Source organism: Myotis yumanensis, unplaced genomic scaffold, assembly GCF_028538775.1.
Source record: "Myotis yumanensis isolate MYYU_CA2020_CCGP unplaced genomic scaffold, mMyoYum1.0.hap1 SCAF_2, whole genome shotgun sequence".
In the NCBI taxonomy this organism is placed as follows: domain Eukaryota; kingdom Metazoa; phylum Chordata; class Mammalia; order Chiroptera; family Vespertilionidae; genus Myotis; species Myotis yumanensis.
Genome location: NW_027223753.1, coordinates 21,005,264 through 21,031,467, shown reverse-complemented (window position 1 = coordinate 21,031,467; position 26,204 = coordinate 21,005,264). Strand labels below are relative to the sequence as shown.

The 26,204-nt window shown below is 42.9% G+C and overlaps 1 protein-coding gene across 4 annotated transcripts; it reads left to right on the top strand.

Moving 5' to 3' along the window:
• Positions 1–24,899, top strand: RNF19B (ring finger protein 19B). Of its 4 annotated transcripts, XM_070404665.1 has the most exons (10): positions 1–735; positions 10,282–10,487; positions 11,693–11,837; positions 13,762–13,924; positions 14,384–14,498; positions 15,502–15,642; positions 16,726–16,933; positions 19,949–20,080; positions 21,115–21,604; positions 22,913–24,899. In XM_070404665.1, the coding sequence occupies exons 1-9, from the start codon at positions 86–88 to the stop codon at positions 21,563–21,565; spliced, it is 2,211 nt and encodes a 736-aa protein (XP_070260766.1). In that variant the 5' UTR covers positions 1–85; the 3' UTR covers positions 21,566–21,604; positions 22,913–24,899. The 4 variants fall into 4 exon arrangements, with proteins under 4 accessions (XP_070260766.1, XP_070260767.1, XP_070260765.1 ...); XM_070404666.1 differs by lacking the exon at positions 22,913–24,899 and having other exon boundaries at positions 11,696–11,837; positions 21,115–21,922; XM_070404664.1 differs by lacking the exon at positions 22,913–24,899 and having other exon boundaries at positions 21,115–21,922.
• Positions 24,900–26,204: the final 1,305 nt, after the last annotated feature.

Here is a 26,204-nt window from a genome sequence, read left to right as displayed (position 1 = left end):
GTCTCGGGGAGGGCGGCGGCTGAGGGAGCTGCGGCGGGAGCGGTGGCGGCGCTGGGCGCCGCTCGCCCCTCGGCCTCCGGGGGCCATGGGCTCTGAGAAGGACTCCGAGTCGCCGCGCTCCACGTCCCTCCACGCGGCAGCGCCGGACCCCAAGTGCCGCAGCGGCGGCCGGCGCCGGCGCCTCCCCTTCCACAGCGTCTTCTCCGCCTCGGCCCGCGGCCGCCGCGCCCGAGCCAAGCCGCAGGCCGAGCCGCCGCCCCCGGCCGCGCCGCCGCCGCCCACCCCGGCTCCCGCCCCGGCCCCGGCCGCGGCCCAGGCCCCGCTGCCCGAGGCGCTGCCCGCCGATCCGGTCGCCGAGGCCGAGGAGGAGGCCGAGGCGGCGGCGGCGGCGGGCCCCGGGTTCGACGATGAGGAGGCGGCGGAGGGCGGCGGCCCGGGCCCGGAGGAGGTGGAGTGCCCGCTGTGCCTGGTGCGGCTGCCGCCCGAGCGGGCCCCGCGCCTGCTCAGCTGCCCGCACCGCTCGTGCCGGGACTGCCTCCGCCACTACCTGCGCCTGGAGATCAGCGAGAGCCGGGTGCCCATCAGCTGCCCCGAGTGCAACGAGCGGCTCAACCCGCACGACATCCGCCTGCTGCTCGCCGACCCGCCGCTCATGCACAAGTACGAGGAGTTCATGCTGCGCCGCTACCTGGCGGCGGACCCCGACTGCCGCTGGTGCCCGGCGCCGGACTGCGGGTGAGCGCGGGGGCGTGGCCGCCGGGGCGGTGGGCTGCGGCCGCCGGGACCCGCCGGTGCCGGGGACCGGACCCGTGTGTCCGTCCCAGTGTGGAGGGAGAGCTGAGGATGACCCACGGGGGAGGGAGGCGGCGGCCGCGGTGGGTTAAGCTGGCACCATCCCTCAGCCCAGACGAGTGCGGTGGCGGCACCCAGCAGCCCACCCCTGACCAGGAGCGTGAGCTGGAGGCTGAGCGGTCGGGGAGGGAGGGAGGTATCCATCAGGTCAGGGGCAGGGCGTCTTTTTGTCGGGTAAATGCCCCCGTGTCCAGAGGTCGGGGTGCCTCTTCAGGAGGGGATGTATGGCCAAAGGCGGAGTGAGAGTGCCATTCTGAGGGGCAGCACTCCGGAGGGGCGTGTCCGCCGGGCCAGAGGCAGGCCTGGCATTGCCGCGGAGGGTGTGTGCTTCTGGGCACCCCTGCTGGAAGCGGGGATGGGGGTGCGGGGAGAGGCTGGGGCGCCCGGGCATGTGTATCATCGGTGCCACGCTGTTGGGAGGCCCCCTGTGGTGTCCACGCTGGTGCCTCGGGCAGGGCGAGGAGCGGACCCTTCCTTTGTCCAGGAAGCCACGGGGCACTCAGAAGAAGGATGCGGAGAGGTTGATGTGGGAGGAGAAAATGTGTCCCCAGCCCCTCTGATCTTGGGTTCTTGATAGTGTTTTTAATGCGCCGGGTATGTTGAATCTTTAAGGTCAGTGAGAAAATATGCCTCCACTGCAGAAACCTCGTACCAACAGATTTAGCTGTAGTGGAGGCCCTCCCCCGCCCACGGAGAAAAGTCTGCTGGTGTCCGTACATCCCAGGAACGGCTGCATGCAGCGAAGAGGGGCTCCTCTAAGTGGCCGGGAGTCAGGCGTGCCACTACCTGTTCTTTGACCTTGGGAAGACCATTTCATTCCTGTGTGTCATGTTTTGGGGACAGACAGATGCTAAGGACTCCTCGCAGTGGGTAAACGTAATGCTAGTAAAAAGCTTCACAGTCTTTGCCTCAAGGGAGTTAAGAAGGACTTTTAACTGTAGCCTGCATGTCAAGGCTGTTTTAAGATTTCCATGCGGCTGCTGTTGGTCTCCTTCAAAAGAAGCCGGCACAGACTGGTTAGGGGAGTAAAAAAAAGTTAGCTGCTTCTATTTATCTGCCGCCAGACTTGTTTGGAGATGGGTGTGTTATTTACCCTCACTGCGATGGGGTTTCTAAATTACTCTGAAGCTGTTGTCAATGGTCCTGTGTTTATGGTAAATCACTTTCACTTTCAGTTAAGGATGAGAAAGAACTGTGTAGGCTCTTAGAAGTTTTTGCTTCTATCTGGTGATCCGACTGGCCTTAAGAGGTTAACTTACATGGTATTCACATTTTACAGACACTATTGATCTATTTTCTGAACCAAAGGAATTTAAATGAGCATTGTTCACTTTGGAATAGTATATTAATTCCTTTTTTGAGATATGAGTTTCCTTGAAGTTTAACTGAGAAATGTGGCACCACTGATTATCTTTCTGGAAAAGCTCCCTTTTTGTTTATTACTCCTCTGAAGTCAAACTCTTGACTTTGCTCACATCAATAAAAAGGGAGAAGAATTAATTTATAATCTCGATGACAACTTCAAACCATTCCTGATTTTGAAGTTATTAAAAAAATTAGGCCATTTTCTATTTGAGCCAAGTATTGCATCAGTTGTCATCAGAGTTTATTTTTTAATTAGTTAAAGGAATTATAACATTTTTATGTATAATTTTTAAAAAATGTGTTATCTGTGTATTTAAAGAAGGTGAAGTCTGGGGAAAGAAAGCAAGCTGGCAACATGTGCCAGGCATACATAATTTAATTTGATCCTTGCAACATGATAACATAAATTTGATCTAGTTTTATAGGTGAGGAAACCGAAGTTTAAATAAAGCGAGTGACTTGTTCAGAGTCATGTAACTAGTGTAAACACTGGTCTTAACTCCAACCACGTTCAATATTCTTTCCTCGCAACCTCTGTTTTAAAAGCATGGTTTGTCAGCATTATTGGGGATGCTAATGTTTGGGTCATTTCAACAAGTGTGCTCTAAGGACAACATTGAGAGAGCCAAGGATGCTAGAATCGATTTCCTTTCCTGATACCTATTGTTAACAGCTCTTGCCTATTTTATTTTTCTTACCTGAAATAAGCCTGATCCTTTCCTGACTTGAGATGCTTAATGTTGCACAGTGTTTTGAGATCTTCAGTTGAAGGTGTTAGATAAACAGGGAGTAACTTTAAAATTCTGTTACTTCCCAAACAGGTGTCTCGGTTCCCTGGGGATGTGGCCAGTGGTTTTGCTTCTTTTTAATGCTGGGAGAAAATTAGCTTGTTTTGTTTTAAGCAAACTGGTCGACTTTTCTGGGTCTGGTGAAAATCATGGATGAGCACGAGGACATAGCCTAAGCCCCAATTATCTCTCCTGATACCTGACCATCTTTACTGTTCACAGATCAAGTTCTTACCAGCCAAATTTATCACATTCTCAAGGTGTGTGTTTGGCAGGGTGAGGGGAGTATGTAAGTGACCCTACCGAGTTCTGATCAATAGTTTCACTGTGATTACTCACGATAATGAGAACACTATATATTAAAAGATTTCATGATTTGTTTGCAAAATATTTGTAGAACTGAGCAAAGAGTTTCAAGTTTTTCTTTTCTCATACTTGAAACAATCTTATTTTAGTTGTAAATAAGGGAACTAATTTTAGTGGGGAAACATTCACATTGTTATTTAATATCATTAAGTACAATACTACCAAGTATAATCTTTAAAACATACTTTTAAATGAAAATTTGTATAGTTCTTTATAATTTTCAGACTCAGACCTCATTCAGAAATAATTTCATTTAATTTTATTTTTTAATTTAATTTAATTTAGTTTTGTTTTGTTTTATTCTATTTTGTTAATCTGTACCTTAGGATATTTTCCCATTGATTTTTAGAGAGAGTGCAAGGGTGAGGGAAAGACAGAGAGAAACATCAGTGTGAGAGAGATACATTGATTGGTTGCCTTCCGCACACCCCCACCAGGGCCGACCGGGTATTGAGCCTGCAACTAAGGTGCGTGCTCTTGATCGGAATCTAACCCATGATCCTTCAGTCCGCAGGCTAACACTCTATCCACTGAGCCAAACCAGTTAGGCTCAGAAATAATTTCATTTTAGTTTCATACAGGTACATGGTAGTAAACTCATTTTATAAGGGAGAAACCAGTGCAGAGAAGCTTGTATGGGACCCAGTGTCTCATCCTATATAATAAAAGGGTAATATGCAAATTGACCCTAACAGCAGAACCACTGGGAATGACTGGTCACTGTGACAAACACTGACTACCAGGGGGCAGATGCTCAATGCAGGACCTGCCCCCTGGTGGTCAGTGCGCTCCCACAGGGGGAGCTCTGCTCAGCCACAAGCCAGGCTGACGGCTGCCAGCACAGCGGTGGTGGCGGGAGCCTCTCCAGCCTCCTCAGCAGCACTAAGGATGTCCGACTGCAGCTTAGGCCTGCTCCCTGCTGGCAAGTGGACATCTCCCAAGGGCTCCCGGGCTGCCAGAGGGATGTCTGACTGCCAGCTTAGACCCGATCTCCCGGGGAGTGAGCCTAAGCCAGCAGGTGGACATCCCCCGAGGGGTCCCAGACTGAGAGAGGGCACAGGCCGGGTTGAGGGACCCCCCCGAGTGCACAAATTGTGCATCGGGCCTCTAGTAGCTAATAAATGGTGCAGTTGATCTTGTTACCCCTTAGAGTCTCTGCTTAAATATGAGGTGTTTTCAGAAACCCATAAATCATGTACATGATTCATATGCCCTGTTGTCATTCATTAAACCCTTGCAGAATCTCTAGAAGATTGGGAGGTGAGCAAAGGATGCAACAGGGCAGATCTTCCCTCCAAATGAATAGGAGATAAGACTGTTGACCTAAATTCTTTGTGCAGGTCCACCACTTCTAGCCTCTCATTGCAGAATCCTCCCCTGTACAGGACCCCCTCCCACCTGACTGCAGCAGGTAGTATCAGCTATTGGCCTTCCTAGACAACTGGACTGGACCATCCCATAAACAGGAAGCTTCTGTTTGCCTCTAGCATATTTATGAGGGAAGACCAAGCTCCCTGAGTAAGGTGGATTTCTCAGTCAGTGAAGGAGGAGTTTTCCTCTCTGAAGCCTTCCTGGACTCTCTTCTCTTCATTTACTCCATACTTCTATATCACAACTCTTCACTCTATCTCCCTTACCCACCACCTCCATCATCCTTCTCATCCCAATAAATCTTTCTCATATTTGCCAAGGTACTCATTCTATAGTGGAACATTTTATATCATGCCCCTGCTTAAAACTGCTCATACCTGACCTATAAGATAACTTCTTATATCTTTAACTAGAGGCCCAATGCACAAAATTTGTGCAAGGGGCTCAGCCCTCATAGCCCCGGCTGCCTCGGCCCATTGCAGCTCTGCTGCCTTCGGCCCCGGCTGCCTCGAAGCCCTGCAGCCCGGCCTACTGGTCGTTCCAGAAGGTCGTTCTGCCATCCAGTGTAATTAGCATATTAGCTCTTTATTATATAGGATAACTCATTATTTATATGATCTATCCTTATAATTTAAGCCCTTTACAAGCTTACAACCATCTTTTTATCTTATTTTCTATTTTTCACATATATCAATATTTCCCAAGATACGTTATAGGCATTACTAGAAAGAGAAGTGTTTTGTTACCAGATAAGCTTGTGAAATACTGGATTGAACAAAATAAAGCAAATTTATTTCTGAGCTTTCTGAGCTTCTTAGTTCCTTTAAGAATGCTAATATACACTGTAAATCTTGTTAATACTAATGCAGTGTAAGTCTTCAATCTGGTATAATTGTGCCAAACCTAATTACCAGGAAATGCTTTTGTTTTTCTATGGCATCTTTAAGGCGAAAGTGAAACTTTCCCTGACTATTTGCAGTTTGGTAAATTCCTTTAACAGTTATTCTGGCCTGCCTTCTGTTAGTGTCCTTATTTAACAATGAATCTTGATCTCTGAGTAGATACGGAGCTCCTCTAGACTAGGATGTCTATATTCCAACTTTTTCTACAACACTGCGAACAGAATCTCTCAGTTAGCTCCCAGAAGAATAGAATGAATAGTTGAATTTTGAGAAAAAAGATAAGGCATACAAACAGCATGGTTTTTGGAAGAGAAACATAACTGGAGGGTGGCTGAGAAGAGGACAGACAGGTGATCATTCAACAGACACTTTGGAGGATTATAAAGTGTTTGAACCTTAGGTGAGTACTAGATATTACAAAAAGGACTTAAAAGTGGTCCTCTTGACAGGGAGTTTGACCTGGTAGAAGAGATAGATAGATGATAGATAGATAGATAGATAGATAGATAGATGATAGATAATTGTAACAAATACAAATCCTCTTATTGGATACATGAAAGGTTTTGCATGATGATGTCAGTAAAGACTTCACAGCCCCAGCCAGTTTGGCCTGCAGACTGAAGAATCCCATGTTCAATTCTGGTCAAGGGCACATGCCTGGGTTGGTTGTGGGCTTGATCCCCAGGAGGGGCTGTGCAGGAGGCAGCCAATCAATGATTCTCATCATTGATGTTTCTATCTCTCTCTCCCTTTCCCTTCCTCTTTGAAATCAATAAAAGTATATTCTAAAAAATATATATTTTAAAAAATCAATGGAAAAATATCCTCAGGTGAGGATTAAAAATATTAAAATAAAATAAACCAAGAAAGACTTCACAAAGGAGGTAATATTTGATCTGGGCCTTGAAAAATATGCGTAGGAATTAATATCAAGCAAACAAAGAAGTGGGCAGAGAAAAAAAATCCTAAATTAGAATGTTATGAGCAAATGTATGGAGGTATAAAAATACAAGACTAAGCCTTAAGTCTAGTTTGGTTATCTTCTGAATGTGCAATATGGGAGCATGATTTGGGAAGTGACTAGAGAGCAATCTGAAAAGGCAGACTGGATTCCAGTTGATAGGCCAGACTTATGCCATGCAAAGATCTTTAGGTTTGAAGGATTTTCTTCCTTTTTGTTGAAGGATTTTAAGCAAAAGAGTAACATGATAGATAACCTTTAGAACTGGAATTTGGATTGGAGTGGGGAATAAGAAGACCAGATAGTAGTTCCTTGCAGTTGTCTGGCCAAGAAGTGACATGGGTTTGAATTAGGCCAGGGAAAAGAAGATAGTAAGGGTACAGTTTATTGTGACAACTTGACCCATATCTCCCACCCTTACACGTGCTCAGGGTTAATTTGTAAATGAAGTTACCTGGCCTGAAGCTTGGAAGTACAGAAACACATTTCTTTATTTTTTAAAGTTTACCTTTATTGTTGAAACTATTACAGATATTCCCCCTTTTTTCCCCATTGACCCCGCTCGCTCCTAGGCCTTCAGCCACACTATTGTTTGTGTCGATGGGTTATGCATATATGCATATAAGTTCTTTGGTTAATCTCTCTCCCACACACACACCTTCCCTCTGAGATTCGTCAGTCTGTAGGAACACTTTTAACTACCAGGGTCTGTTGGAACATAATCAAATTCATACTAATGAGATGTTCCCCACCAGGGCTGAAGTTAGGTAATGTTGTGGTCTAGCCTTTCACACATTATGATGTTTCTGAAGACTTAGGAAATTAACAAAATTAGTAAAAATGGTATGAACTTAAGGGGGAAAAGGTATGCACCTGTATTCTTCGCAAAATGTACATAATTTCCTGCATCTTCTATTTAGCTTCTAATTAAGCAAACCTGAATGCTTGATTAAGCTGAGAGCAGGGTAGGGGAGAGGTTCCAGTGTGAGACCTGGGAGAAAAGAAACAAGATGGTCAAGGCAGATTTGGCCTCTCAAGGATAAGGGTTTTTTCAACTACCTGGGGAAGAAGATTGCCCTATTTAGAACTTAGAAGTTTACCCCTAAAGTGGTTTTATACAAAATTTTAGGATTAAGCGATAGTACCTGACATATATTGTAAGCCAAATAGGTACATGGATAAGTTTAAAAGATTGCTTTAGGGCAGAGAAATGGCCCAGGAGAAGAGCTAGAATGCCCTGGGGAAAAGTAATAAAACCTAAGCAGGAAAAGGTCTCTATCATTCATTCAACATAGGTATTTTAGACATAAATTAGAGTGCTAGACCCTGGAAATTAAAAAATGGATGGTACTTTTCCTTGAGTGTAGTCTGGGGAAGTATGCATGTAAACAGATGATTACAATATAATGTGATAAATATTATGAAGTAATTGTGTTTCTCTAGGGGCCTCTCAAGGTATACCCATGTCAGAGTCAATTGCAGCCTCGAACCATTGTCCAGCTTCCTGACCTGTGAGCACTGAAGGCGTTGTACAGTGTGTATGTGTGTGTGGGGGAGTGTAATTGTGCACAGGCATGAAGTAGGTAACCAGACACCTGGAGATGTTAAGTAGATTTTACAGAGATGATGACATTTGAGCTGGTTTTTACATGGATAAGTATTTTCCAGGGCAAGAAGTAAAAAGGGGTCATTTCTAGACAGAAGGAATAGAGTGTACAAAGGCAAGGAAGTAGAACAATAACAACAACAAAAGTGCTATGATTTTATGCCATTCCTGTCAGGGCAAGATCTCAAATGCAGTTTCAGAACATGTTTAGTAACACTTGAAGGTGGCAAGCACCTATACCTCCATTTTGGGGATAGAAGCTAATGTTTGTAGATTTTAATTAGCACAATGTCATACAGTTATAAGGAGCAAGGAGCTCAGACCAGGCACCCAAAAACAGGAATGCCAAATCTTGTGCCCTGAGTAATTCTGTGGCATGGTAATAGATTGCGTTGGGTTCATGAGTATTTGGGTTTATTTTACTTGCTTAGAACCAAATTCTACACCCAAAATTGATTTTGTAAGTCCTATCAAATGTTCTTATTTTTCAAGAAGAGGTTGGGGAATCTGTTAATAAATATTTACTCCCACCATGTAAGGTAGGAATGGATTATGAAATATTCAAGGCTTCCTGACTGGTAGTCTGTCTAATCTGTATCATCAGAAGTTGGCTTAATATTTTTCTGAGATCATCCAGTACCTTTCCCATTTAACACACAATAGCAAGCAAGTCACTTTCTTCAGTAAAAACATTGTTTATCTTTAGTAGTTATTTTGCAGGTAGATTTGCTCAGAACTCCTACAGGATATGAATCATTTGCAATCATTTGCTCTTTCTGAGAAGGGTTTTCATAGAGCATATATTATATAACATAGATGATATCTTGTTATTGATAGTTTCAGTATCATCCTCAAATCAACTTCAGAATCTATGATAAACCTGAGAATTTGAGTTTCTCTTATCTAACGTACATTCAAATAAATAAACCATAGGATAAATTCAAGAAAACATGATTAGCCTTTTGTCTAAGTGTTTGAGGTTTTTGGTTTTTGCAGGAGAGCATGGAATAGGGGACAACAAAACTCAAATGGTAATACCTAATCCTGCAGTCATTGACCTGTCAAAAAATTGTGTGAAATTTAACAACTGCTGTTTTTATTTGTTTCTTTAAATTACTTTAATTTTTGTAAACAAGTGTCCACTTGTTAGTGTAACCTGAGCATTTAGTTGACATATTTAGAATTAGAAAGACTAATAGTTGTAAATATATTGTATTGTTTATGGGAGAGTAAGTCTTGGTAAATAAACATGAGTTATAAGAAACAGTTTGATGCTGGTGCTGATACATTCTTGAATTGCCCATCTTTATTGAGAATATGGGTCAGAAGAGAGGGGAGGAGATATGGCCTTATTTCTGTATTAATTAATGACATAGATGAGTGATATTCTTGGATTATAGAGCCTGTCAAGAAAGAAGATATTTCAAAGTAAATATTTGAGAAGGAGAGATGAGAGAGAGAGTAGAGAGAGAGAAAATGAGAGGGAGAGGAGAAAAAAATGTATAGAAAGATAATATGAGCTTTCATCAGAAGTTAACCTTGAATCCATCTATAGCTATTGTCTCAGGCTGTGGTCAGACCAGCTTCACTTTGGAACTTAAAAATGAAAACGTATACTTGCTTTAGTTTTTGCTATGGCTTTTTATTTTACAAGTGTTCTGTCCCTTGTGTAAACAAATTCTAACCTCTTTAAATATAGCAAACCATCGGAAGGAAATCGTTTTGTACCTTGTTATTTATGAAACTTGCCGAGGCAAACTGCTCCTAAAGCAGCTTAAACTGTGACTGGATATATGCTAGAAATTCAGGTGAAATATGACCCCCTCCCCCTATATTTTTCAGGAAATAAATGATTTGTGTTTTTAGAATTTCAAGAAGAAATTTACTTTCTCACACAGCATATGTTTTACAGTTTGTTAGGCACACTGTGCATGGTGTGTTTTTCTTTACATCACAGGTGGTGGTGGGAGTGCCAGTGTTACTCCACTGAACTGATGAATGTCTGTCTGTCTTGGTTAGAGCATTCTTACCTTACTGATATCTCTTCCTATTTTCTATTTCCTTACCCAGTTATGCTGTTATTGCCTATGGCTGTGCCAGCTGCCCAAAACTGACCTGTGGGAGGGAAGGCTGCCAGACTGAGTTCTGCTACCACTGCAAGCAAATATGGCATCCAAATCAGACATGCGATATGGCCCGTCAGCAGAGGGCACAGACTTTTCGAGTACGGACCAAGCACACTTCGGGTCTCAGTTACGGACAAGAATCGGGACCAGGTATAAATTGACATTTTCTCATTTGTCTCTTTATTTTATAGTTCAGAATGTGAGCCCAAAGCTGGGAGAAATTACATTACTGTGTAATGAAATATTTCCTGGGATCAGAGATCAGAAGATATTTGGCAATACTTTTCAATATTATAATTGATATGTAGCTTCCCTCAATGACCATAATAGGTTATCCAACTCGGATAAAATCGGAATACAACAAAATTAAATTCTCTGGTTTCTGCCTTCTTAGTAATATGTCCAGGTTGGAGAGCAATTAGGTCCTTTGACTGGAAGCTTTTTCAAAACTTTAATTGTGAGCAAAGAGATATTTAATTAGTATTTTAATCTGTAACGTTTTCCTGCTAGCTTTAAGTGCATCACACTTTTGGAAGTAGGGTGCAGATTGAAAGACAGGAAATATTAGTATGGATTAATGATTAACCTTAAAAGTAGGAATATCACACATTCAGTTCCAACCTTTACAAGTCAGAGAAAACATTTTAAAATGTCAGTGGGTTTATTGCCTTTTATAAATGTACTTACTTCACTGACGTCATTTGGGAGAGGCTAGTAGGAAAGATTTTATCATTCACTTTTTCCTGGCACAGCATAATCTCCTCAAATTGTCATTTTATAGGGTAGTTCCTAGCTTGCTGTGAAGATTGCCAGGTGTATGCTACATAGCATACCCCATTGTTTTTAGGTTTTTAATTTGAAAGAATCTTGGGAAGGGACTGTGGTTGCGGTAAGAGCAAATCACAATGAAACTTGCTGAGTCCAAGAAATGAGTTTCCTGAACTAAAGTTTTTCAAAACGTAAAGGCCAATTCCAGTCTGCAAACTATTCTTCCTGCTCGACTCTACTTTTAATTCTGCCAGCCTTTTGGCTGATGAAATTCCATTTTTCTTGAAACCATCTTTCTCTAGGGAAGTCTCCTTGCTGAGATTATGGCTCAAGTGGTGTGTAAAATGCCAGTTTTTGGGATAGGCAGCTTGATACAAGACAGGATTCATTTAATGAAATTTCCTGAGGTCTAGACATAGCCAGCCTTCCAGTGAAGTGGGTTGCACAATTTGGAATTCTCAGTCGAGAGTTCTTCACTGCCTCCTTTTTTTATATATACTCCTATGATTAATAGAATCTAACAAGGTTTAACTGGAGCTGTTTTTCTGCTTATTCCTACCCCCGCCCCCCTGCCCGCCGCCCCTTAGCAGATGACATCAAGCCATGCCCACGATGTAGTGCTTACATTATCAAAATGAATGATGGAAGCTGTAATCATATGACCTGTGCAGTATGTGGCTGTGAATTCTGTTGGCTTTGTATGAAAGAGATCTCAGACTTACATTACCTCAGGTGAGTTGAAAAATGTGTTCATTGCTTTTATAGTCTTGTTCTCTTACTGACTGAGGGAAAAGGATGTCAAAAAGATATATATATTGTTGTCTGTCGTGTCATTACGCGTAAGGAGACTGTAATAAAGTTCCTCTGAAGCGCCTTTCCAATCATATTTTTTCCAACTCAGCAAACTTCCAGGGACTGTTTCCATTACCTTCAAGATAGAGTTCAAATTTTCCTAGCTTGGCTTTTAAGGCTTTCCAAGTTTGGCCCTAATCTACTTTTTTGCTTTTTCCATTTTGCTTTCATACATGCTATATTCCAGATACATAATCTAGGCTTGTGTTCCCTGTCTCTTTCTGTGCTACCTTTCCTCTCCATACTTCTTCACAAAGTTCTTTACTTTGCCTGGAATGCTTTCTGATCACCTCTCCCAGAAACCCTATTTTTTAAAAATATGTTTTTGTTTATTTTTATTTATTTATTTTTTAGAGAAAGGAGAAGGGTGAGGGGGGAGAGAGAAACTTCGATGTGAGAGAGAAACAGTGATCAGTTGCTTCCTGCACACACCCCAATCAGGGATCAAACCCGCAACCTGGGCATGTGTCCTGATCAGGAATCAAACCCACAATCCTTTGGTGCGCAGGACGACGCTCAACCAACTGAGCCACACTGGCCAGGGCACGAGCAACCCTATGTTATCTCAACCTGTTCAGTTCTTACCCACTCTTCAAGGGCCACTTAAATGGTATTTCATCTGTGATGCCTTCCCCGGCCTTTTCTGCCTCATTTTTCATTGATAGTCCTTAAATGTTTCTTTATGAATATCATCATTACTTTCACTTCATGTACATGTCTGCTTTTGCTAAACTATATTAATTCTTAAGGCTACAGTTACCTTTTTCTAGTTCATTGAATGTATAAGTTTTCAAAGAATTTATTGAGTGAATATTAAAATATTGTCCTGGAGTTAATATTTACCAATTTAATACTTGTGTGGATGAAACACTTTAATTTCTAGTTTAGCAAACATTTGAGTACTTATAGTCTACCAATTAATAGGGATACAAGGGTGGATAAGATATGATCCCTACTTTCAAAATTGCTTATCCCATCTGGTAGAGAAGACAGGACAAAGGAAGAAAGCAAAAATGGTTGAACTTGCCCTAGCCAGTTTGGCTCAGTGGATAGAGCCTCGGCCTGCAGACTGAAAGGTCCCAGATTCGATTTCAGTCAGGGCACATAACCTCGGTTGCAGGCTCCTCCTCAACCCAGGCCCTGGTCAGGATGCGTACAGGAGGCAACCAATTGATGTGTTGCTCTCATATCGATATTTCTTTGTGTCTTTCCATCTCTCTTCCACTCTCTCCAAAAATCAATGGAAAAATATCCTCGGTGAGGATTTAGGAAAAATGGTTGGACTCAAAAGGGGTGAGTGTAAAAGTAGCCATCTCAGAGTATGAAACTGACAAAAAGGCTGTGACACTGTATTTTTATGTCCATTCCTAGAAATATGGTTTGCAATATCTGTGGGATGTAATAGGACATATGCCAAGAAAACTTTGCAAATTAGAGTGTTCAGTAGCTGTGAGGCACAATGCAGTTTGAACGAGGTGTCAAGTGTGTAGGTTATGCAAGATCCCAAGTAGTATCAGTCAAGAAAGCTGGGTCAGTGTTGGTGGGTTAGGGAGGACAGAATTCAGAAAAGAAAAGAGATTTCCAGTCTGGAGGTCTGCCTTTGCAAAAAATAATGAAGTGCCCAGAGCTGCAGTAGTCTGGCCTTATGCTTTGTTCCCTCGTGTAATATATTCATTTCCCGTAACTTCTTGTAACTGTTAACCACTCCTATTGAAAAGAAGGTTCTTGCTCTTATCAAGCCCCCTGGTGACAACAGCTGCATTTATTTGTAATATTGACATTAACTTCAATGTTTCCTCTGCAGCCCCTCTGGCTGCACATTTTGGGGCAAGAAGCCATGGAGCCGTAAGAAAAAAATTCTTTGGCAGCTGGGCACATTGATTGGTGCTCCAGTGGGAATTTCCCTCATTGCTGGCATTGCCATTCCTGCCATGGTCATCGGCATTCCTGTTTATGTTGGCAGGAAGGTAAGACATTGAGTTCTGTGCCTGTTCCATTTTCAGGTTTGTTGGTAAAGGTTTGAAGGAAATGGGGGTGGGGGGACTTATGTTTCAGAGCTGCCTGAAAACCAGCTGGTTCTTGGATAAAAATAAACTTAATTTCTTAAATGGATTTTCATAAACCCCCAAGAGATCTGAAAGTTCTTATTAATATCCTGGGCCTGGTTTGTCCCAGTCTGTGACTTAAAGGTGAAATGCTTACTTCATCCTCCTGAGTTATTTTTCTCTTCTTGGTTTAACTTTCTCTATATTCATTTATATCATCCTCGTCTTATTAGGTTAAAAGTGATAAAGACGCTTCTTTGGGGTGGAGGATATGTTTTAATATAAATAACTTATATGGAGGATATTCACTTGTTCTTATACTTCCTTGGCAAAAAGATTGATGTCCTAACCTTTTGACCTGGATTTTTTTCTTATTCTTAGATTCATAGCAGGTATGAGGGAAGGAAAACCTCCAAACATAAGAGGAATTTGGCTATCACAGGAGGAGTGACTTTGTCGGTCATTGCATCCCCAGTTATTGCTGCAGTTAGTGTTGGTAAGAAGCTGGCCAGGACCATGAGTCCACTCTTCCCTCTCTTCTCCTCTCTTCCTCCCCATCACCTCTCTAACTATAGCAATGCAACCAACTGGCCAGATGTTTCACCCTGGAGGCCCCTGTATTTTATACCAATCCTACCTTGGGAGTTAATTCTATTAGGTACTATTATTATGATTATCAACCACACTAAATTATCAGAGTTAGGAAATCTTTCAGAGAAGGTTGAATTAAAGAATATTACTTTAAGGCCTAGTGTTTCACTTTTAGCTTCTTTTTTTCTCCACTTGCAATGGAACCCACAAAACAAATTACTTTTATTTTGATTTGCTTAGGGCCTCACACTATTTTGGGGAAGCATGAGGGTTTGTTTCAGAATAATAGTAATCTAACTAACATTTATTGAGTCTCTCCATGTACCAGAAGCAGTTCTGAGTTTCGTATGTATTAATTCATTTAATCCTTACAGCAGCATAATTGTAACAGGAAGGGGCAGTAGTTTGCCCAAGCCAACTTAACAGAGACATAGTGAAGGCACTCTGACTTCTGAGCCTATGCTCTTAACCAAGCCATCCTGCCTCACATAGCAGTAAGATTTTGGAATTAACACTGGGGTGATCCTAACCCCAAGAGTCACTTGTTTAGGGTTTGGTTATTGATTTGTTTTTGGATTAGCACTTCAGCAGGGGGAAAGTTAAAGCAACATACACTTATTGTGCTGGGCACTGTACATACATCCCCTTTTGATCGTTGACAGCCCTGGGAAGGTATGTATGTCCAAGGTCATATGGTTAGTAAATTGTAGCCAAGATTTTAATCCAAGCCTTTCTGATTCTAAGGCCAGTTGTCATTCTGTTAGGACCAGTCTGCCTCTTTGGGATAGCCATCTTCTGCCTTTCCTTGGCCCTTTCTAAAGTGGCTTGTCTGTGCTCAGACTGGGAAGGAGGATTTAGGACATTTGCAACCTGATGGCCTGCTGACATGTTTCCTTCTCTTCCTCCAGGTATTGGTGTCCCCATTATGCTGGCTTACGTCTATGGGGTGGTGCCCATTTCTCTCTGTCGAGGAGGTGGTTGTGGAGTTAGCACGGCCAATGGAAAGGGAGTGAAAATTGAGTTTGATGAAGATGATGGCCCAATCACAGGTAAAAGGAAGATTTTCATTCCCTTTGGAATTTATGGAACACAAGATAAAAATCAGTAAAATTCAGCACACTCACAGAGAGATTGCTATTGGATTACTTCAGATAATGAGCTTTTTAGGGGGTAAAGTATTTTTAGCTTTTCATTTCTTTGTTCCAGAGTTATTAGGTTAATTCCTCTGATACTTGCTTCTGTGTGGCAGGTACAAACTTGTAGGATTCCAAGTACCCTGGTAATAGTAGTGATTATAATAAAGTCTTAAATCTGCACAGTACTTTATAATTTTCAGAGGACCTTACACAGTTATTATCTCACTTGGTTTCTTACAACAGCTTTCAAAAGAGAAAAGGTGGGAGTTCTTATTCCCCATTTAATGGGAACTTCTTTAAGCTTTTGTCTCAACATCTATTAAATGGGTTTAAGAGCTTCTTCAGAGCTGGGATCAGAGCAAGTCTTCTGACTTCTACTTTAATGTTTCCACTTTATCACAGAGTTCTCCACAGGTTTTTCAAGCTTCCTACTAGAATCAGCACATGACCTAAATTGTATTTTGAAATCTTCACGTTTGATTAGCTGGCATCTATGGTGTATTGGAATGAATAATAGACGTGGAATCAAAATTTTTGTTTTGTGTGACTAGCCATGATGTGGACAAGTTATTTAGTTCTAAGCTTTTGTTCCCCTAAAATTGGGGCTATTAGTACCTAGTTATTGGAGAAATTATATACAAACTAGAGGCCCTGTGCACGAATTCATGCACGGGTGGGGTCCAGCAGCCCACCCTGATTGGGGGCAGGGCTGGCTGGGGGGAGGGGCCACAGCAGTTGGCCAGCTGGCCCCACCCCCTGGTTGAACTCCTGGTGGAACTCCCAGACAAGGGGATAATTTGCATATTAGCTTTTTATTATATAGGATATGTAGTAAAACCCCTGGTGTTTGGTGGCTGCACATAGTAGCTGCTCATTAACTAAATAGATAAGTATTTTTCTATGTGAATATTTTCTAGTCTGAAGAGTCATTGCAGAAAAATGCCAGACTGTTGATGCTGTGCTATCTTGAATTGAGATCTTGGTTTCCATTCCCAGTGGCAGATGCGTGGCGAGCCCTTAAGAATCCCAGCATTGGAGAAAGTAGCATTGAAGGTCTGACCAGTGTTTTGAGCACCAGTGGAAGCCCTACAGATGGACTCAGTGTTATGCAGGGCCCATACAGCGAGACAGCCAGCTTTGCAGCGCTCTCAGGGGGCACCCTGAGTGGTGGCATCCTTTCCACTGGCAAGGGAAAATACAGCAGGTAAGCAATAGGTGATTTCTGACAGAACCAGTTGGAATTACAACACAGCATTACCTGTATGAGCCATTTTTCTGTGCCAGGCATGTCCCATGTATCATCTTATTTTGATTTAATCATCGGTGGGGGTTTTTTTGTGTTTTGTTTTTTTTAACAATTAGAAAACAGACTCAGAAAGGTTAAGTGACTTATAAAAGTTCAGTGTTCTTTCCACTTATTCCATGTAAAGAATAATAGTTAGATCCTCCCTCTACTATATTAGGCTGCCTGCTTCATAAAGGGAAAGTGCGCATTTTTTGTAGAATTTCCAAGACTTTGTTCTCCATTAGGCTGAACAGTATTGTCACTGGCCTTCAGTTGAGCAGCATTTATGCTGTATTTGTTGCCTTATAGGTGCTGTCATCTTCATTACCTTGCTATTCCCATTGGGTAGATAAAATCAATTCTGTGAACTTGTGTTGAGAATATGTAAAACTTTATGACTAAAAAAAGTTGCGACTTGCTTGGTTATTTCACCAGTTAGACAAATGAGAACATATTTAGAGGAACTTAACAACTGTTACATGAGAAGCAATTAGTTGAATGCACTGGAGACGGAGGCCCAGGGAGGCCTGGGAGGGGCTGGGGCAAGGCAAAATAAGTTAGGGAGGCAGGGGAGATGGTTGCCTTCTGATACCTGAAGGGCCTTGAGCTGGAAAAAAGAATTAAACTTCTGACTCATCCAAGAGGTAGGTTAGGATGACATGGCTAGAGGGAAACCGATTTTGTTTCAGTATGGAGCAGTGGTTCTCAACCTTGGCTGCACATTAGAATCACCTGGAGAAATCAGGATTTTAAAAAGATTCCCAGGTGATTCTAATGTGCAGCCAAGGTTGAGAACCACTGGTATAGAGAATATAGGGAACATCTCTGTAAGAGTCCAAAGAAGGAATGGATTACCTTAATAAATACTTAGCTACCTATCCTTGGAAGTGTTTAAAGTGAGACCAGATGGCCATTTGGCTATTAGGAGTTAAGCAACAGATGGCAGATGGTCTGGATCCCACACCTGAGTGCTTGTCAGTCACCTGGGAGCCTGTTAAAAATAGATTTCAGGGCCCTGTCCCAGAATTAGTAAATTAGAATCTCCTAGAGCAGTGGTCGGCAAACTCATTAGTCAACAGAGCCAAATATCAACAGTACAACGATTGAAATTTCTTTTGAGAGCCAAATTTTTTAAACTTAAACTATATAGGTAGGTACATTGTTATTAACTTAATTAGGGTACTCCTAAGGCTTAGGAAGAGCCACACTCAAGGGGCCAAAGAGCCGCATGTGGCTCTCGAGCCGCAGTTTGCCGACCACAGTCCTAGAATGGGACTTAGGGGCTGTATTTTGAAAAGGCCTGGGAGGGGTGGGGGTGAAGCAAAACAAGTTCAGTAGGTAGGGGAGAAGGTTGTCTTCTATCATAGTCATTGCACGAACAAGCACCTGAGCACCACTAGATCGATGGTCTTCGTGAAAGGCCTCCTCCAGCCGAGAGGGAGTGTGTGGCAGAGCTGAGGCTTCCCCATTGCACGGCCTCGTTTTCCTGGGCTGTGGAGTGTTGAGGGGCACCTGCAGCTGGAGCAGCACAAGGAAGGAGCAGGCGGCAGGCTGGAGGTTGTTTGAATGTGCAGCTGCAGGCTGCTGCTGACCCATCTGCGTCTCATGACTGGTTGTCACTTTGTTAGGGGATCCCGCCCCCACATTCTGGAGAATTCACTGCTGTGCTTTCTTAAAACCTACACCCCTATAAATAAGCAGACAGTCATCATTGGAGACTGACTTGCTGAAACTGCAGCTTAGCCAGTCCAGCTGTTCCAGTTCTGTGAAAGCTTTCTATAGGAAGTGAATGAGTCAGAGGGTTTGACTGTGAAACCTATTATGAGGAAATACTTAAGTGTACAACAAAATGGTATTGGAGCCAAGAAAGGAAGTAGGTATGGGTTCTTAGCTCTGAGACACCATTGGGAAGGTTTGCTGCTCTTGTAGGAGGTTGGCTCCTGTATGTCCTTTAATTTCATAGCTTGGGGGTAATTTGCTAAATGTTTGAGTTCCTAGTATGTGTAAAACATGAGGGTAAAGTGAATGAGATGTAGTCTTTCCTTTTTGGAGCCTCAGATGACTGGGAGAGAAATGTGTAAATTGATTAATAAATAGGTGTTGTAGGAGCACTTAGCAGGAAGTGACTGGGAGAGTGAGGGAAGATGGTACTTTCTTTGTTAAGGACGGAGTATGAGTTTGTCATCTTGAGAAAGGAAATTTCCAGAGAGTGGGAATAGCATGTGCAAAGTTATGGAGATATAAAATGTGTGTAGGGGTCTGGCCAGTGTGGCTTAGTGGTTGAATGTTGACCTGTGAACCAGGAGGTTACGGTTTGATTCCCAGTCAGGGCACATGCCCAGATTGTGGGCTCGGTCATCAGTATGTGGTGTGCAGGAGGCAGCCAAACAGTGATTCTCATCATTGATATCTCTATCAGTCTCTCCCTCTCTCTTTTCTGAAATTGATTTTTTTAAATATGTATAGGTGTGTAAGGAAAATAAATCCCGAGTGATTATGACTTGAGACCTGTGATGAGAGAGGAGCTGGAGAAAGAGCTTGGAGGCAGATCAGGAAGACCTTAAATGCCTGTTGTCAATAGGGAACCAAAAGAGGACTTGTTCGAGTGATCAGATCTTTGTCCACAATGGCACTGATCTGGAAGTACTTTAACGTGGACTTAGGGCTACTGCAGAGGGTGCCCAATTTCAGTTATCCAAAAGATATTGAAGGCCTGAAGTTAAGCAGTAGCAGTGGGGACAGAAAGGAGGGGACGATTTCAATAGATATTTAAGAGAGAAAGTGTGTGGGCATCTACCTTGAGCTGTTTGACAATTGGAGAAGATCAGATCAACTCAATTTACAAGAGAATAATGGAAGAGCTGTGTGCCAGGAAGCAGACTGTCTTGGAATACCCAGGTCTCATATTAACTTGAACGTCCCCTCTTTACACAGGTTAGAAGTCCAAGCCGATGTCCAAAAGGAAATTTTCCCCAAAGACACAGCCAGTCTTGGTGCAATTAGTGACAACGCAAGTACTCGTGCTATGGCCGGTTCCATAATCAGTTCCTACAACCCACAGGACAGGTATGTGACCAGTCAGATGCCCAAGAGAAGTTGCATTTTTGGGTCAGGTACTAGGCCTTTAGAAGCTCAATGCCTTATGTTAGAGCTCTGTGCACCATCTAGTGGGATATATAGTGTGTGTACCTGGTGACTTCGTTGAGCAAGTTCTTGGCAGCTCTTGACTGATTCTTTTTGTTAGCACTTACTTTTTAGAGGTTTTTTCTTTCCTTTTTTCCCCCCTTCTCTTGGATTTTGCAATAGTATAACTATTCACGTGGAACTTTTGAGAGTTAGATTGGTGTTCATTGATGTTTGTAGGTCTATGGGTTTCTGCTCTCCTGTTGCCCTTCGCTTGATGTGGCTCCTGTAGCCTATTTCTCTCTATTTTGGAGAAGCTGGTGTATCTGGTATGGTATGGTTGCAGCACTCCCTTCTGAGGAGTTTCTGGTTTCTTCTAATTGTGGCGCAGTAGTAAAAAGCTATGCATCTTTCACTTTCACATTTGGGTAAGATAGTATGAGGCTCTGACACTTAGTTAATTTTAGAATTACTTTTTTAGTTTAAAAAAATTGGCAGATCCCTGGCAGGTGTGTGGCTCGGTTGGTTGGAGCGTTGTCCCATGCACTGGAAGGCCATGGGTTCGATTTCCGGTCAGGGCACATACCTAGGTTGTGGTCTGATCACTGGTTAGGGTGTGTACAGGAGGCAACCAATCGATGTATCTCTCTCACGTCGATGTTTCTCTCCCCCCGCTCTCTCCATTCCTCCCTCCTCTCTAAAATCAATAAGAAAAAGAAAACTGGGTGATGACATACTTATTTTTTTTTAAAAGAAATTGGCAGAGGTGTATGTGTGTGTGTGTTTTAAATCAACAAAAAGGATCTAATTGTTCTTCATCTTGAGTGTTAGGTTAAATTTTTATTTTCGCTAAAAGTGAGCTCTAGTCTATTTACCTATGTTTTTGGACTTCCTAATCCTGAACCCACAAACTGCTTTTACCAACAGGTATAGCATGACCCATGCATGACTCAGCATAGTGGGTTTTGTTTCCACAGAGAATGCAACAATATGGAAATACAAGTGGACATTGAAGCCAAACCAAGCCACTATCAGCTGGTGAGTGGAAGCAGCACAGAGGACTCGCTCCATGTTCATGCTCAGATGGCGGAGAATGAAGAAGAAAGTGGTGGTGGCAGCAATGAAGAGGATCTCCCCTGCAAACACCAAAGCTGTGAACAGAAAGACTGCCTGGCCAGCAAACCTTGGGACATCAGCCTGGCCCAGCCCGAGAGCATCCGCAGTGACCTGGAGAGCTCAGATACGCAATCAGATGATGTGCCAGATCTCACTTCAGATGAGTGCGGCTCCCCTCGCTCCCATACTGCAGCCTGCCCCTCGACTCCCAGAGCCCAAGGTGCGCCGAGCCCAAGTGCCCATATGAACCTCTCTGCCCCAGCTGAGGGGAAGACTGTGTTGAAGCCAGAAGGTGCAGAAGCCAGAGTATGAAGTGGAATGAATGCTCCTGTTCCGAGAAGCACACTTGTTGTAACTGCATCTTTTGAAATCTTTTTTTGGGGGGGTGGGGATGGAGATTTATGTATTTTATTTCAAAGATTCTCTGGTCACAGGTTTTACCCAGGGAAATTCTGAGAAATTTGCAGTTTCTTACAGATAAAACATGGGAAATTTTGCCCTTAGTCCCACAGCCCACCCTCCCCCTTTTTTAAGTTTTAATTTATTGGTTAAACTAATGGTGGCAATCCGTGAGGTGTGTCAAAGAGTGTACAGATGTATGTGTGTATATTGTATGTATGCTAACTTTACTGAAGGACACGTTTTAATAAAGATTTCTGTTGTAATTCAGCTCATCTCGTTCCTTGGCTTGGGTAGTCCTGCAGAGCCAAGGGTTTGAAACAGACCACTACTTCTTTAACAGTCTCTAGATCTGACTGTTCCTAATCTCAGGAAAAAAGGATTATATTCTAATCAGACTGCAGTGGAGTCATCTATAACTAGGGATTCCTAGCATTATAGGAAGCAAGCCAGGCTTCTTTTGAACTGTGTAGTCAGACTGAAGAATTAGCTGAGTCAGCCAAATAAAGAAGCTGTAGATTGAAATGAACCTTGTTTGCCCTCTAGAGGCAGCTGAGCAGTCTTCCTGTTAGAATTTTATTTACCCTTTTCTGTATTGTAGTCACTACTAGAAATGTGTTTCCAGACGAGGGAAGGATGGAGTGGCAATTTAGTGGCTCTTCAGAGCGATCCCAGTGAATATTGCAGGATTATAAATTGGGAAACAGTATTCTTACTGGAGGAAGAAATGTACTGATTCTGCATAATCTAATCACTAAGCAGTAACCTCGGTGTTTGTTAGCTATCAGGTACACATTCCATGTTTCAAAAGCTTTCTGGAGTTTCACAAAGTTAGTTTAAGAGGGACTAAGGAATCTGACTAAAATTTGTCGTGAAAGGACAGAGAAGAAATGCCATCAAAATCTCAACATACTTAATTTTATCTGATCTTAAAAATTTGTCAGAATTGAGCTAAATTGGTACTACTTCGGATTTTGGCTCTGTCTAGGATAATGGTCTAAGAAATGAACACTCATGCACAAGTATAGCAGAGAAAGTTAAAGATTCATGAGACATGGTATAAGATTCCAAATTTGGCAGTAACTTACTTTGTGATTGTGTGAGATGGCAGAGATTTCTTGCCCTTAATTTCTCCGGCTCAGACGGTATTTAAGAAATTTCCAGTGCCAAACTCCTCTAGCACTTTAGCCCTGGGCCCAGAGGAAGAATTGCAAACATCCTTTCCCTGAGGACCAGATAGCTTTCTGTTTCCTTTCGCAGATGCACCTGCTCTTTGTCTTCCTGGCCTGTGCTTTTCTACAATGAGGATGATGAGTCTGGACAACAGCCAACCTGGAAGACTCTTTTCTCTTGGGCATTGCAGCCAGACTTAGCACATTTCCCTGCACCTGGAACTGGAAATGCTGTCAGTGGACTTTGGGTCTTTGGAAAAAGGCACCCTACAAGGTGTCCACGTGTGAAAAAGGAAGCCTGTTGGGAAAAAAGGGAGACAATCTGAAATGCAAATTACTAACTCTCCACTTGCAATTCTCTTGAAGCCTCAGGAGAGCAATTAACTTGGATGAAATCAAGGAAGTCTGTTGGAGGGGCAGGAGTTTGCAGCCAAACCTGTATTCTTACCTGGGCCCCACTTCTTATAGCTGTGAAACTTTTGCAACTTACTCTGAGTCTGTTTTCTCTTCGCCGAAATGGGGATAATAATTCTAATTATGGGGTTGTAAAGATTGAGATGGTGTACTGAAAATGCTTTTGGTAAGACCTCATGCTTTTTCCTCTTGCAGGAATAAGAAATAAGGTTGTCTTCTAAGAAAAGCCCAAAACTCTAGACCAGAGGCCACGGAAAACTAAATTTATTCTAATCCTTTGCAACACTTCTGTTGTGTCTTCTAGACGTTAGCAGATGAAAGACCCTTCGCCACCACTCGGAGACCAGGAGTAATGCATCGGGAAAGTTGGTCCAGTTATCTATTTATTTTTATTGACTTGAGGGAGGGAGAGAGACAAACATTGACTTGTTGTTGCCCTGACTGGGGACCAAACCCACAACTTTGGCATACCAGGATGATGCTCTACCCAACTGAGCTACCCACCCAGGACCTAAAAGTGGGTCAGTTTAGTACGTAGGGACTGTTTTAAGTAGAGCTTTCATTCATATCTGCTATGTTTCAGGTATACTATGCATTAATGAGGACAACAAAGGTCTGTCCCCATGGAACTAACATAGTGGGGAAAGGTGATCAGATTCATTATCTGGATGAGGGTAAATGCACTAAAGAAAACAAAGCAGGGAAAGTGAAGAGAGTTGCAGGTGGTGCTACTTTAGATGGATAGTATAGGCCTCTTCAACAAGGTAACATTTTATTAGAGTCCTGAGTGGAGTGAGAACCATGTGATACCAAGCATGAGGAATAAAGTACAAAGGCCCTTTGGTAGAGCATCCTTAGTCTGTTTACTTACACACACACACAACATACAGGCCTGTATGGCTGGAACAAAGTGGACCAAGGAGGAGAGTAGTAGATTAGGTTGACTGGCTGGGAACAAGATGTGTAGATTAGCAAAACAACTCTGAAGACAAGGAAATGTTAGGTTCCTCTCAGGCCAGGAAGAGATAATCTTCAAAGCCAGACAGATGGGCTCTTGTGGTCAACTTTCAAAGGGGCTAATGCTGAAAGGGCATGTCTGGTCACAAGTCCTACTTGGATCAATGGGAAGAAACTGGATATGGGAAATGGATACTTACTTATTCCAACCTCTTACTAATGTACTTTTTGGGACCTAGAAGGTCTCTGTGATCTACTAGTTAGAATAGAGGCTTATGGGTTATGAATGGGTTGAATTGTGTCCCCCAAAATATGTTGGAGTTCTAACCCCAATACCTCAGAATTTAACCTTATTTGGAAATAGGGTTGTTGCAGATGTAATTAAGATGAGGTCATACTGGAGTAGGATGGGCCCCTAATCCAATATGATTGGTGCCATATAAAAAAGGGAAATTTGGACACAGAAACACTCACAGAGAGAACACCATGTGAAGATGAAGGCAGAGATCGGGATGATAACAGCAGAAGCCAAGGCGTGCCAAAGATTGCCAGCGAAACGTCCAGAAGCTAGGAGAGAGGTATGGAACAGATTCTCCTATATAGTTCTCAGAAGGAACCAACCATGCAGACACCTTAATCTTGGACTTTTAACCTCCAGAACTGTGAAATAATAAAGTAGTGTTTAAGCCACCCAATTTGTAGTGCTTTATTACAGCATACCTAGCAAACTAATACATAGGGGTCAAGTAATTTATTTTTTTAAATATATTTTTATTGATTTCAGAGAGAAAAGGAGAGGGAGAGAGAGTTAGAAACATCAATGATGAGAGAGAATCATTGATCAGCTGCCTACTGCATGCCCCCTACTGGGGATCAAGCCTGCAATCCGGGCATTTGCCCTGCCCGTGAACCGGTTCATAGGTCGACATTCAACTACTGAGCCACTGCGGGTGGGCAGGGGTCAAGTAATTTAAAAGGAATTTTGGCCTGGGTCTGTCCCACATATCCATCCCATTATTATTTTCCAGTTCCTGCAGTTACAGTTGCAATAGACATACTTGGAAACTGGCAGAACCTTCACACTGACACATAGTGTGAAAGCTGTGTAAGAAGAACAAAGGGAAGTCCCCAGAACTGTTCTTCCCCACCAGAATCATAAGCCAAAAGCCACAGTGCAACCCTGAGGGAATAGTAGATATTACCACCACCATCAGAGCCTGAGAAATTCAGGAGTGGTGACCCCTATCTGTTCACATTTAAGTCATTTGCCCTGTACAGGACTAGGCTTGTAGCTTTTCTTTCAGGGACCTCTTTATAAAGCAAATCAGTACGTCGCTGGCACCTGCAGCCATGCGACTATTGACCTGGAATATGCTTTTCACCTCCAGCCCAAAGAGCAGAAAACATGAAACACAGATTACTTTCACCTGCAGGGTCAGCAGTCCATCATGCTGTTGTACATCTGGCTTATGTCCGCTCTTCGGCTCTGTTGAAATCTCATCTGCAGGCACTTTATCATCTCACATTTCACAGCAGGACATCACTCGACATGTGATGACATGTTTTTGGATCTAATAAGATGTGGCAGGTATGTAAATGCCTTGTTTAAAAAAAAACACGTGTGTTTTAGAGGGTAGGCAATACTCCTGTAGAAACTTTCAACTCTGTGGAGTTTTTAGGGATCCGGAGGAGTCTGGAACATGGCAGGTAATCTAAAGTGAAAGACGAGCTGTTGCACTGCACACCCCCCACCACTAAGAAAACTTCTGAGCATTTGATGGATCGCTTTTGATTTTAGAGTTCACATACCACGTTTGGTTATGCTGCACTGACCTGTTTATCAAATAATCCATAAGGCCACCAGCTTTGATGGGCCCCCAGAAAGAGAATGGCCAGCAGTGAGTACAGGCTGCAAGGTAAGCAGTTTGGTTTTATGACCTAACAGATCCAGTGGTGTGCAAAGTCCTTGGCAAATAAGGACATAGGATACACGCTGTGGCAAACTTCCA

Excerpts from the sequence above, each read along its gene's own strand:
- RNF19B (XM_070404665.1), top strand. The coding sequence starts at position 86 with ATGGGCTCTGAGAAGGACTCCGAGTCGCCGCGCTCCACGTCCCTCCAC. Across the intron at positions 10,488-11,692 it reads CGGACAAGAATCGGGACCAG|CAGATGACATCAAGCCATGC; the intron begins GTATAAATTGAC and ends GCCGCCCCTTAG. Across the intron at positions 15,643-16,725 it reads AGATGATGGCCCAATCACAG|TGGCAGATGCGTGGCGAGCC; the intron begins GTAAAAGGAAGA and ends TTCCATTCCCAG.